Source organism: Toxorhynchites rutilus, chromosome 3, assembly GCF_029784135.1.
Source record: "Toxorhynchites rutilus septentrionalis strain SRP chromosome 3, ASM2978413v1, whole genome shotgun sequence".
Taxonomy (NCBI): Eukaryota; Metazoa; Arthropoda; class Insecta; order Diptera; family Culicidae; genus Toxorhynchites; species Toxorhynchites rutilus.
This window is the reverse complement of record NC_073746.1, coordinates 215,630,046-215,643,780: the sequence shown is the minus strand read 5'-3', so window position 1 is coordinate 215,643,780 and position 13,735 is coordinate 215,630,046. Positions and strand designations below refer to the sequence as shown.

At 38.1% G+C, this 13,735-nt stretch overlaps 1 protein-coding gene across 2 annotated transcripts in view; it reads right to left on the bottom strand.

Annotated features, from left to right (window-relative positions):
- The window catches only part of LOC129779951 (uncharacterized), a 177,638-nt gene that overhangs the window by 52,585 nt on the left and 111,318 nt on the right, over positions 1 to 13,735 (bottom strand). For both annotated transcript variants that reach the window (XR_008743807.1, XM_055787746.1), the window contains exon 4: positions 11,271 to 13,360. Coding sequence is in view for 1 of the 2 variants with exons in the window: in XM_055787746.1 (XP_055643721.1) it covers positions 11,271 to 13,360 (2,090 nt within the window). In the remaining variant the exon portion in view is untranslated. The remainder of the gene's footprint in view (positions 1 to 11,270; positions 13,361 to 13,735) is intronic.

The window sequence follows — 13,735 nt, the reverse complement described above, 5'->3', positions numbered from 1 at the left end:
ACAAAAACGGTTTTGAATATCATTGAAATTCTTTATTCACGTGAAAGTACTTTGATGATTGATTGTAAAATTACCGGTAATTCGGTAATTGAATATTGATTGTAAAATTACCGGTAATTCGGTAATGGAAAATGACCAGGTAAAACCGGTAACGGAAAAACCGCTTAACTAATGCTCATTAGCAACTGATATCAAAAGATATCGGATTTTTCAATAAGAGCACTACAAAAGTTTTTTGAATAAAACAAAAACGGTTTTGAATATCAATGAAATTCTTTATTCACGTGAAAGTACTTTGATGCCATTATGTATGGAACTCGATTTCTTTTGCATGGTCACCACGAGCACGCTTACAGAAGTCCAGACGGTGAACCCAATTTTCGACGGTTTTCAAGCATACCGATACTCCTGCAATTTCACGTTCAATATTCGTACGAAGTTCATCAATCATCGCTGGCTTGTAGGCATAGACCATATACTTGACGTAGCCCCACAGGAAATAGTCTAACGGCGTCAAATCGCACGACCGATGTGGCCAATTGACTAGGTCATTTCGTGAGATAACACGCTCGCCAAACTTGGTTTTTAATAAATTGATTGTTAAATTCGCTGTGATGCTTGTGGCGCCGTCCTGTTGAAACCACATATTGTCCAAGTCCATATCATCCAATTCGGGCCAAAAATATTCGGTTATCATTGAGCGGTAGCGATTCCCATTCACAGTAACGTGCCGGTCTTGATAATCATGGAAGTACGGCCCAATGACGCCGTCGGACTATAACCGCACCAAACCGTAATTTTTTTCGGGATGCAATGATAACTCATGGAGTACATGTGGATTGCTGCCTGACCAATAACGCATATTTTGCATATTGACGAAGCCATTCAGCAAGAAATGAGCCTCATCGCTGAAAATGAATTTTCGATGAAAATCCGGATCATTTTCAAGTTGTTGCTCAGCCCAATTTACGAACATACGACGCTTCTGGTGGTCAAGCGGCTTCAGTTCTTGCGTCAATTTGATCTTGTAAGGATGTAGGCCAAGATCTTCTCGCCAACTTCGCCACAACGACGTCACAGAGATGCCCAACGCATGAGAAAGACATATGAGAAACTGATTTGGGTCTTCCTCAATTGATGCGCTAGCGGCAGCAATATTCTCGACACTACGGGCACTTCTTTGTCTCACTGGCACGGGAACATTTTGTACTGTGCCTGTGGATTCAAATTTTTCACTAGATGCTCAATTGTTGATCTGGCAGGACGATTATGACGAACATAAATTGGACGTAGCGCTCTTAAAGTTGAGGCCAATGACTCCGAATTTCGGTACTAAATTTTAATAATCTCGACTCGTTGTTGGACCGTATATCTTTCCATTATGAAATGGCAAACCTCACTGAAGAGAAATGTCAAGAGAGAAGGAAAAAATATTGCGTCGTTTGCTGTCCCTATCGGTCTCCTTTTGTAGCGTCCCTATCGAAATGCGCTTTATATCCATCAAACTATTGGAGAGTTGACACTGTTCATTTTTGTGGTCGGTGAATGTGAACATGATTGCATGATAAAATCACTAAAGATAGATAAATTATTGAGGGTGTTGTCTAAGACGTGACAGCATTGTTGACATCCGACCTAAAGTGACCTAAATTTAACCCTTAGCAGTCGTTTGCCTGTTCTCAGCCACCACAGCAAGGAATCATAATGAATCTTCAATTCAACGATGCAATAGTTTACTTTTCTTTTAAACGAAGTTTAATGTCTAGTGAAAGTTTTCACGAATGTATACGGGGTTTCTATGAACAACAGGTAGCGGTACTCGGTATAAACAACATATTATTAGCGTGGAAAAAATAAAAGAATCCCTTTCAAGGGAAATTAATCCCGACCGCAAAGGGTTAATATCATAACCCGGATCTATATAGGAACCATATTAATGAAAAAAAAAGTTTTGTACTCAAGATGGAGGTACTCATTCATTACACGTTAAAGGAAAAATATAAAAAAAATATTTCGATTTGGTTTGGTGACATTTTGAACTTTTCTTTGAATACCAGTTGATACCACTATTTTGAACAGTTTCTTGGCTAACCTGAGCGGCCATTTTGTTCCGCCATCTTTGTTGCATCCCGAGTCACCATTCCATCCTTCTTTAACGCAATTTTGACAATTGTTTGAAAATTGCCCAATATTTCTCAATTGAGCGGAATTGAGGACACTTGAATGGATTGATGTCCTTTTCGAAGAAATCTACTCCATTGTCTCGACATCACTGCAGTACTTCGCTGTAGTGGCAGTCTTCCAAATCAGGCCAAAACTAGACTGGTACATTGTGGGCTTTAATGTACGGGAGAATACGTTTTTTGTAGGCACTTCTGCTTTTACATATTGGAATCCATTGTATTGTTTGTCGCAAAGAACCTGGGTGTTTTATCCGCAGCTGCTGAAAAGATTATGTATTGTTGTACTACGTGATTTATTCAAATACTCTTGCCGCAAACTATTATTTACTTTCTACCATAGATTGGGTAGTGACCTCTCAGACAATAATCGGCTTTGTTGGAAGAAACGATGTTGCTGAAGTTGTTTTTATTTTCGATCATTTTATTAGAATTCTTCAACGTGAAAGGGGAGAAGTATTTGCGACTAGCAAACTATTCTTAAAACTCTAGTTAATTCAGCTGTTACATAGTATGCAAAATTTATTAAAACTGTGAATTTGTTTTCGATACTGTATTGGAACACATTGAATAATGGAAAGCTAGTCTTGGAGAAATACAATGAAATGTATGGATTTTATTAAAGTTCATTCCTAAATGGACAGATGTTCGAAGTAGTATTGGTAAAAAACAATTGAGGGACTCAGAAAGGGGTGTAAGTGATTTAATCGATTTCTCTTCATCAACTTTTTGTTCAGTTAATAACTCAACTGCAAAAACGTTCCAATTTGAGTTTGTTATAGATAGATGAGGTTCCGACCTATATCTTCCGTATTATCAAATACAGCTGGGAATGTGTTTGCAGCTAAGTTATGACCAAAAGAGAGAGTCGATGCAGAGAAATCACTGTCACTTACACCCCTTTCATTTCGAGCCCCTCAATTAAATTTGGTCATTTAAAATTGAAGATCGTGACTATTCAATTGCAACGAGATTTTAAAAAAATGGTAGGGTGGTGTCCAAGACTCGACTGCATTGTTAACGTAGGACTACAAAATTATTGCCGTCGAGGATAAGCGTTGCGGAACAAACTTTCATCTTCGATTTACGCCGAAGAACACAGCTTTCACCCGCTGCACTTTGAAGACACCTTTAACACTGCACTTTGACGCCTTTTTTAACCTAGAAACAATGCTCGAATTCACGGAAACTGAAAGATCGATCGGAAGTCGCCAATAACTCCACTGAATTCACAAAAACTTATTTTTTGACAAAAAAGTTATAAAAATAAATTCGCTTATTACTATATCGGATATTACTTTAGAATGCACCGAAAATTATCAAATAACTCAAATAACGTTTTGGGGGTTGTAAAAGAACCGATGGATAGTTTTGTAGAAACAGGTAATCGCGTCAAAATCGTGTTGGCGTGGAATTGACCTATATTTTGTGTACCTGGTAGTATCGCACCTGTTAATTTTTTTTTGCCATGAGCAATATGCGGACAACGGAAAAGTCACAACCATGAAAGTTTTGATAATTTTCAGACAGAACTTCGTTCTGAAATGTGACAAATAAAACTTCCAAAAATTATAACATTCTTCACAAAGTCACTTAATCATTTAAATATTCCTTCGTTATGGAGAACAAAGAATGTAAGAATATTCGATTATTTTGTTTTATGCTCAGATTTATTTATCCGATAATTTTTTTCGAAAAATGTCAGGTTTTTTTGGTTTACGTGTCCCGTTTTCATTCCTGAACTATTTGGTCAGCCTGAACTTGAGGAACAAAAAACAGGAAGTGGGTTATATCTATGGTATAACCGCAAGGGTGACGTAGGACTATCGTTGATTTAGAGATCATTTGTTCGAAGTTGAATCTAAATCCATTCTGAATGAATGAATAAATGAATATTTGGGGGACTTCGAAAACGAGAGCGTTACGTTGGAGGCACAAGGTTTTATGCATCCAATATAGGATACGAAAAACCTTGTTCTGAAGAATAATCTTCAGAAGCTAACCTGCTAACTGTACTTGATTGACAAATCACAAAACCCAAATGTATTATATGGATATTTTATGGATAGAAAACATTAAAATAAACTCTTTCGCTTGAATGTAATTTTCAATTCCAAGGGGAACTGGCAGATTATTTTCCAGCAACGATTAGATATTTCCACATTTTCCTCGATACTGGAAGCCCACCAGTGGTTAATACTAACTCGATAACCACCTGTTAATAGTACTTGATTGAAAAATATTTGGTCACAGTGTTACACGGATAGAAAACATTCAAATAAACTCTTTCACATGAATGTATTTTTGAATTCCAAGAGGAACTGGCAGATTATTTTCCAGCAATGATTAGATCTTTCCGGAACTTTCTCGATGCTGAATGGCATCCAAACGGAAAGAATTCTGCGCGTGTATGTGTCGATCCTTCGCCGTCCACCTCCTCCAGCACGTTAGGCAACGATGTTGTCTTGTCGATGTCCTCACGAAAAATGAATGTGTCTCACCACCAGAATATCGCTTAAGTATGCTTTTTGTGTGTGATTGAATCGAGAGAAGGTGTGGTTTACGATGGCAATTTGGAAGGCAAACTAGAGGGGAATGAACTCTCTGAGCTCGGAACTTTCGGCGACTGAGCAATAATCGATTGCGGGCGCATACAATATTGGATACGGAAATATCCAACTGATGGGGAAGAATAATCTTCTGAAGCTATCCTGTTAATTGCGATTGATTGAAAAATCACAAAACCAAATGTATTTGGTCACGGTGTTACATGGATAGAAAACATTCAAATAAACTTTTTCACATGAATGTATTTTTAAATTCCAAGAGGAACTGGCAGATTATTTTCAGTAACGATTAGATATTTCCACATTTTCCTCGATACTGGAAGCCCACCAGTGGTTAATACTAACTCGATAACCACCTGTTAATAGTACTTGGTTGAAAAATATTTGGTCACAGTGTTACATGGATAGAAAACATTAAAATAAACTCTTTCACATGAATGTATTTTTAAATTCCCAGAGGAACTGGCAGATTATTTTCAGTAACGATTAGATCTTTCCGGATCTTTCTCAATGCTGAATGGCATCCAAACGGAAAGAATTCCGCGCGTGTATGTGTGTAGCGATGTCTTCTCGGGGAACCGTTTGTGGTATCACTCTCCTCCTTATGGATTCCCTTCTGGTCTAGGGTGCACAAACAGGCTCTTGGTGACACCGTTCATCCGCGCTTTCATGATAAACGAAGAGCTTCACCACAACAGCGACAACATGCTCCAATTGCTGTTCAATTAGAACTGAGTGGATTTCCGAGCGGCGCTCGCTTATATACCGATTGGTGATTTCAATAGCCTGTTTTGAAAGCAATTTTAAGACTATTGAAACAAGTTTTGGATCAAAAAGTAACAAGTATAGAACGCGTAGACATTTTATCTTTCGAATGAAGTGTTTATCATACCATTTCGTTCAGTTGTTTAGGAGCTATTAACGCTCAAAATCTCGGTTTCCGGCGTAACGCTTTCGTTTTCGAAACTTTGATTTTACACCCCGGTATAGAAATGAAAGACGTAGTCCTACGTCAAAAGTTGCACGGGGTCATATCAGGTGAATACGGTGCATGCTCGATGGCATTTACTTGATGTTTGTTCGAATAATTCAGTACAATTCGGGCTCGGTGCGATGGAACGTTATCATCATGCAAAATCCAAGAATGGTCGGCCCACATTTTCGACCGTGTACGACGTACAGAAAGATACTAATGAGCGGATGGCACTAAAACCTGACAGATGAGGATCTTAAGGACGTACCAACATAAGAAAAAAAATAAACCGGTTCCCGCATGCACGGTCCATTTAAACAACAAATTCCCGGTACTTTCAGATCATATTGTATATATTTTCATATTCCTCTTGCACAGACATATATTGTTGGTGGCAAGCTACGATTGCCATGATTGTGATATAATCAAATTGTATTTCGCTGCTGCTCTTGTCGTCTATAGATCGACTCAACTTTGTATTTCGCAGAACAACAGGAAATCTGAAATCAATTATTTTGGCGGCAACTATAGCAATCGAAATGGAACGGATTTTCACCTCAATTGACAAACACAACTCACTATTGGAAAATTTCTTCTTTCTATACGGCTGGAAATGTGTTGTACCTTGAGGCCACTTTCCATTTGGAAACTATGTACGAATTCATAAAAACTGAATGATCGGTCTGAAAGACCCCAACCCCTAATAAGCTCAAAAATACGTCTAACTTAAAATAGACTCTCCCCAAGCAAGCAATAATGAGTTTATTATTCGGATATCACTTTAGAAGGCCGTATTGTATTGTAAATAACCTTTAATAACACTTTTGTGAAAGGTTTTGTGGCTTTGAAAAGCGCTAATCAATTCATCTTTTTCCTCTTTCTATTAAAAAATGCTCGAGTTATGAGCGTTCGAAATCTTTAAGGTTTTCTACATGTTCAGTGCCTAGATTTTCATTCTACCCCCTATATCTTCAGGTTAGACGTAGTCCTACGTCAAAAATTTTCATCACAAACTGTACCAAAACTAAAAACTAGGAGTGGGTTATATTCCTTCGGCGTCTTGAGTGCAGCCATCATTTCGTTCCCTAGTGGATGGTTGGCAGGCATTTCAACCCTTTTACGGGTAGTGGCAACTATATTGCCACCAACGATTTTATTTTTGACGTAAGACTACGTCTAACCGCAAAATGGGGGGTAAAATAAAACCCAAACACAGAACATACAGGAAAAAATGAAAGATTTCGAATGCTTATAACTCGAACATTTCTTGATAGATCGGAAAGTTGTTAGCATCAATTGATAGGAGATATTTGTACGCATCTATCACAATTAATAAAATGTTATTTTTGTTATTATGTTATTGAATAACAGTAAAATGTCTGTAAAATTCACTAACTGTCTCGTTTTGATTGGCCCGATTTACGGTTTCCCCAGCACAGCCATCAAAACCAAGGTGCCTTACATTGCATGATGTTTGTTCAAATTCTTTATTTACACAGCAAATATTAGTATTAAAGTGTTATCGTCATTAGGGTTACAATAATTGTACCTGCCGGTTTGATTTATAAATAAATAAATAAATATGTTGAATTCCATTCAATTCGAAAATTGTTTCATTCAATCAATAATTTAATCTAGACAAACAAATGATTACTAAGCCAACGGTAGTCCCACGTCAACCTTGTGGCTATATCAGGTATAACCCACTAAATTTTTTATTCATAACTTTTGAATTACTGGACCGATTCAGATGATCGACATATCAACAAAGCCAATTAACTAGTATACTCGCCAAAAATTTGGATTTTGTTTTCGTATTTTTTGATTGTTCTTTTTTCTATAGTTTACGAGGTATGGAACATGCCCCGTACTCGCGAGATCTAGCCCCATGCGTCTTTTTTTCTATTCCCCAAGGTCAAATCCGTATTGAAAGGTACCTGATTTCAGTCCGTAGAAGAGGCGAAGGAAAAAGTGACGCGGTTTTTGAGTTTCAGGACTGCTTCGAACAAGGGAAAAACGTATGGAAAGGTGTGCGATGAGCCAAGGGGAGTATATTGAAGGGGAGCATATCGTTGTACCGTCATTTTTGAAATATAACCCTTTTTCGTAACCAGTCTCGTTATTTGATAGCCATACCTCGTATATGGTTTCGGGACCAAGCGCGCTATATTTTTTCATATTTTTTTATGAAAGCTGAGGTTCACATAATATTAAAGGTTCACATAAAACTAAAGGTCTCCCCATAAGTTGAAAGGAATCATTGTTAATATTGTTGAGTTCAAATCGCACTTTTTTGACGTAGGACTACGTCTTACATTAAGGGTGCCAAATTAGAAAAACAGGTCATGTTTTTGTGAAATAAAGTTAACATTAATGACTATTTTTGCTGCGAACGGATTCTAACGGTTTGCATACCAATCGAATTGGAAATTTTCTATGATTTGTTTAATATGCTATACATTACAATTCCATAATCTGCAAATGGTTGAAATTGCTGAAAATTGGAAGCATTCCCATTTCCCCATACATTTGTCCATTTCTGCCCATTTGTGTGCTTTCCCGAACAGAGCTGTCAATAACGGGCAACTTATGCAGCCGCTATAATAGAAACAACGAAGGGGGATAGTGAAAAAAGAATATTTGCGAAGTAAACTCCAACCTTGTATAGTAAGTAAGCAGTCGCTAGCGTATAAGAATTGCATCTCTTCTGAGGAAAATTCTCAGAATCTTTCTGCGCCCTAAACAACAAAGGCTTATTCTGCTCGTTTAGTGTTTTATGTTTCCCCTCGAGTTGTGAACGCTAGAGAATATTTCATTTGAAGTGCATCTCAATAATAGATTCTCCCAACTCACCAATTTTATTCATATGGCATTCGTATCAGTCTGATTGAGAGTCATTGTGGCATTCATATATAGGTATAGTACTGCTTTCTCATGCTCAATATAAGGTGAAAAGATGCAAAAGTCTGCGTTATTGGCTAGCTTTACAATAAATAAATAATACTGTTTATCTTTTTCCTAGGAACTCAGGGCCCTCAATTGACCATCTTTGTGCTGCTATAGAATAACTACGTCCACGCAACCATCATCAGCGATGGAAATCGATCCACGGTGGAACAAAGATCGATTCATCCATACAACTGCTCTGCTCTGCAAGAAACATCGGGCTGCTGTTCTATAAATAACCCAACAATGATCAATATCAACTGTCTCCGCTGTCCGGTCTGCTGAACAATGGAAGAACAGAAAGAATACCCTTACGCCTAAATGGCTACTACTGTGTAATTTACCATAATGTAATGGAACAGAAAACTTATCGCCTAAATGGCTACTACTAACTACTGTGTAATTCACAATTTATAGAAACATAAACATATGTACATGTACACGATTAAACCCGGCTCTGTTACAGCTAAATGCCTAATAAATAAATGAGATAAAAAAAAATCTTTTTCCTACTATAGCACAGTGAGTACGAATTTTACGTGGATACCATCAACATCGCTAAATTCATAATAACTATGCCAGTCAATGATTGTGCTCCCGTGGCCGAGTGGTTAGCGTCAAACCTAACATGCCGGGGGTTCGGGTTCGATTCCCGTTCTGGTCGGGGAAATTTTTCTTCAAAGAAATTTCCTCTGACTTGCACTGTGGTCACGCGTATTCTAGAGCTTGCCACTCAGAATGCATTCAAGGCGTGTTATTTGGCATAGAAATCTCAACTAAGTACTAATGAAAATGACGCAAGTAATGTTACGTTGAGACGGCGGAGTTCCTCTAGGAACGTTAGTGCCATATAAGAAGAAGAAGAAGAAGAAGCCAGTCAATGATACTAAAGCTAAGATTATGCTTCAAGATTGAACTTATTAATACCTATTAAATTTCGACATTTGTGTCGTACTAGTCGCAATTTTTTTACATGATGATGTATAACAATTATCGTTATTATCACAATTAGGGAAGACGAACAAGATCCTTTTTTTTGTAAACTTCTGATAAATGTTCACTGAACAATGTTTTATTGTTTATGTTTAAAAAATATTTGCTATAATTCTTGTTCGTGCGATGTCTTCCACATGTATCACAAAAATATTTAGTTTGGTGCCTTTCGCCTTTTATCTTTCTGTTTGAACATACAGAACAATACTATTCACATCTACACAGTGCCGTATTACGTGGAGTTTTCGATTAATCCTTTCCTCAAGCATGGATGACTACTTTTGTTCAAACTGAGTTCTGTTATCTATTATTCGTATTAGTACCGTTTTGGTTCGTAAAGACGTTAAGATTCGTTTTAAAAAAGTGTGAACTGATACTTCTTCTTCTTCTTCAATGGCACTAACGTTCCTAGAGGAACTTCGCCGTCTCAACGTAGTATTACTTGCGTCATTTTTATTAGTACTTAGTTGAGATTTCTATGCCAAATAACACGCCTTGAATGCATTCTGAGTGGCAAGCTCTAGAATACGCGTGAACACAGTGCAAGTCGGAGGAAATTTTTTTGACGAAAAATTCCCCCGACCAGAACGGGAATCGAACCCGAACACCCGGCATGTTAGTTATGACGCTAACCACTCGGCCAAGGGAGCACAACTGATACATGTTGCATAAATTATAATATAAGTATGCTTGTTTGCTGTGGTGTATGCTTGTTTGCTGTGGTGGTCAAAGGCAGACAAACAATGGCAAAACGTTGATACAGATTTTCTGAGAAAAAAACACAGATAAAAAGATTTTTTGAGACCAAAAACACAGATTTTATTATGGCAACCCTGAATAAGGGACTAAAATGAGGTGAAAACACAAAAAAAAGATATTTCAGCATGAAAACTAGGTTTTATCAATACAGAAATCATTAAACTATTTATTTATAAGTTCGTGTACTCCAGTGGCCAGATAATGTGAATGCCATGATCAAAACAAAAGAGCATAAGCCTACCTCTCACTGACAAATTCCGGGAAGGTCTATAGATTTACTATGGAACTCGCTGTCGCAAATAATTCGCACCGCGGATCATCCGCTTGCGGATAATCGAGGTTCTACAGTATTAGTAAGATTATGGGATTTGAAACTTACTCTTCGGTTCGCATCTTATTGCAGTTTATATGGTTTTATTTTGATGCGGGTTTTCAAACCATGATAACCCGTATTATTGATTCGCACAAAATGTAGTTTGAATTTGAATGAGAATATATTGTACACGGTGTTCTAAAGGGTTCATTGCAAGGGAATCGAACACAACATAATTTGTCATTGGAGCAGCAATGCAGTGAGAGGTTGTTGATGAGTTTGTTTAGTTTCGCTTGCTAATGTCAACAGACAATACAAAATCCCCAGAATTCCATAGAATTCCGTATTAACACGAATCCATATCATCAACCATAGAATTCCGTATTAACACGAATCGAATAAGTTCAAGAGTTGATCAGGTGAAATTATGAATAAATGAGGATGTAATAGTGTATACTGTATAGTGAATTTACTCGTAAATTGAATTATTGCAATAAAAACACTAATTTCATTTCAAGCATGCATTCGCATGAACTTACCGGCTTTTCTGGTGACACACGTGCATACAGCTGATTTTTAGCGAAACTATTTATCCCGCCAGTAGTGCTAGTATCTGGTCCTGTATTGTTGAAGTTTTTGGCGGATGATAAATTTCGGCTGTTTTGGTTCGATGTTATTTTACCGCTTGATTCATCGCCTTTCTCGTTACTATTCTTAGGTATGCTATATTTAGGATTCTCGCCAGTATTTCTTGGACGTTGGTTATTATTGTCATCGCTTTTTCCACTTGCTCTAACTGTCTCCTCGTTAACAGCTGGGAATAAGCTGCAATTCTGTTGATTTCCTCCACAGATGGCACTCGGTGTTGAATTCGCCACACAGCACTTCTTACATTTGACTGTATGGAAACTAATTTTCGTTTCAACTGTGGATCTATTTGCCACCGATACAGGAAACGTTTCACTACCACTGCACGTATTATTCAACTCACCCGAAGAAGAACATGCACCGTAACTATTGGGAATTTTGATACATTTGCACTCACTCTGACACGAACTATTCACTAAAGCTTCATCATTTTTTGGTATAAAATTTGGAATCTTGTGAGGTCCTTGGAATTCTTTCGCGTTGACCACGGCAATTGTGTCGTCTCCTGTTGATGAAATATCTGAAGAATCGATGAAATTGAAATCATCCAATGGCGAACCATCTGCAAGACTAGCGTTTGAGTGTGGAAGCAGATTTTTTGCACAGTATCTGTTCAGTGACTGCAGGCGAGCATCCGTATCGACATGTTCTGATAGCGGTCCTTCGGGAGGAGGTAGTTTTGGTGTGGTCGAATTGCTTACGATACAATGAGATGGTGCATCGTCTTTTGTACTTGTGATCTCGGAAGGTAGTTCCACAGGGAGGGATGTCTTACAGTGGCCACCGAATCTATAAGAAGCACCACCAGTGGCATGCGCCGTGGGAGTAAAATACTCGTCGAGCCTTTGTTTACAATCGGTGTTTTGAATCGGCTTGTTTTGATTATCTGTCGTTCTATTTATAAAGGACTGATTGGTTTTGTCAGAGTAGGTCGAGTAGCATCCATCCGAATCGCTAAACGTTCTTGATCGTGTTTGTAGGGAATTAATAGGAGATGCGTTGAAACCTCTGTATGATGTAATCGAAACTCGCGGTGTGGTAGAATTTGGCTGTAAACTCTTTCGGTCAAACGAGCCCGAACGAGCGGGATTCGGCGAAGACGGTGGCGTTAACTTCACACACTCTCCGTGCAACCAGGTATCCGTTAGGTTTGGCGGTGGTAAAGGTAAAGGCGATGGTGACCTAGGCGACAACGATGAAGAAGATGACAACTCGTCACCACAAATATAGTCTCCAATTGTGTTGGTATTATTCCTAATATTGTTTCTGCTCTTATTGTTGGTGTGACCTACACTTGAATTAAATCCCAAATACACATCACATGATAAATTATTTTTCTTGAAATTATTCAAATTCACATCTTTCAACCGCGGCTCTTTCGAATGCTGTGTGTTTCTGAAGTTTAAATTTAAATCATCGCCGTCGTTTTGCTTTGCGCCGCTTTCACTACCACTTGGAACATCTTCTCTGTTGACCAATTTCGAAGAATCATTGCGTTTCTGGGCGCTATTCACGGCGCCATAATCATAATTATAACTGAAACCGTTCCGATTTTCATTCACACGAATATCGTTGTCTGGTAGTATATCCTTGTGTTCACCTTTATTGTTGACGATTTTCAATTTTTTACTATCGGAGTACTTGTTGCTTACTTTAACTAAATTGTTGTTTTTAGTGTTTTTATTCGATGCACTTTTGAGACTGTTACTGTAGCAACAAATTGATGCTGGCGACGCTTCACGGTTCTGTTTATCAACAATTGTAGTGCTAAAGGTACTGTTACTGCTGTTGTTGTTGTTGTTGTTGTTAATACCGTTGCGATTGTTCGGAAAACCCGACGTTGTTAATCCGCTGTTGTACTGCAACTTGCCTCTGATTCCTTGTTGTGTACTACTCTGATTCTGAATTTGTTGCAGCTGCTGATGAGCGGATGACGAAGACGATGATGCTGATGTTGAGGGCGACGAATTTCTATTCTTAGCTGGAAAGATAGAGAACGATAATTTGAATTTTCATCGTTTCGTGGTCGTTTCTCGTTTGTCAGTGAAAATATATATACGTAGATTTTACATTTTCTCGCTCACACTTGCTCACGGACGGAGCATTTAGAGATATAATTCGAATGTTGGTCGGTCAACAGGGTGTTATTTGGATATTCACAACCAGGTTATCCTACGGACCCCAAATGTACCGAATGCATTGTGATGGAAAATATATGTTTATTACAATTTGCTTACTTAAATGACTATTCACGACAGAACACCCTGTGAATTTTCTTTATTTTAGCGATCTGCGCATTTAATGCGCAAACGTAAACTGAACGATTTTCCCACTTGGCTTCGCTTCCTCCTCGATA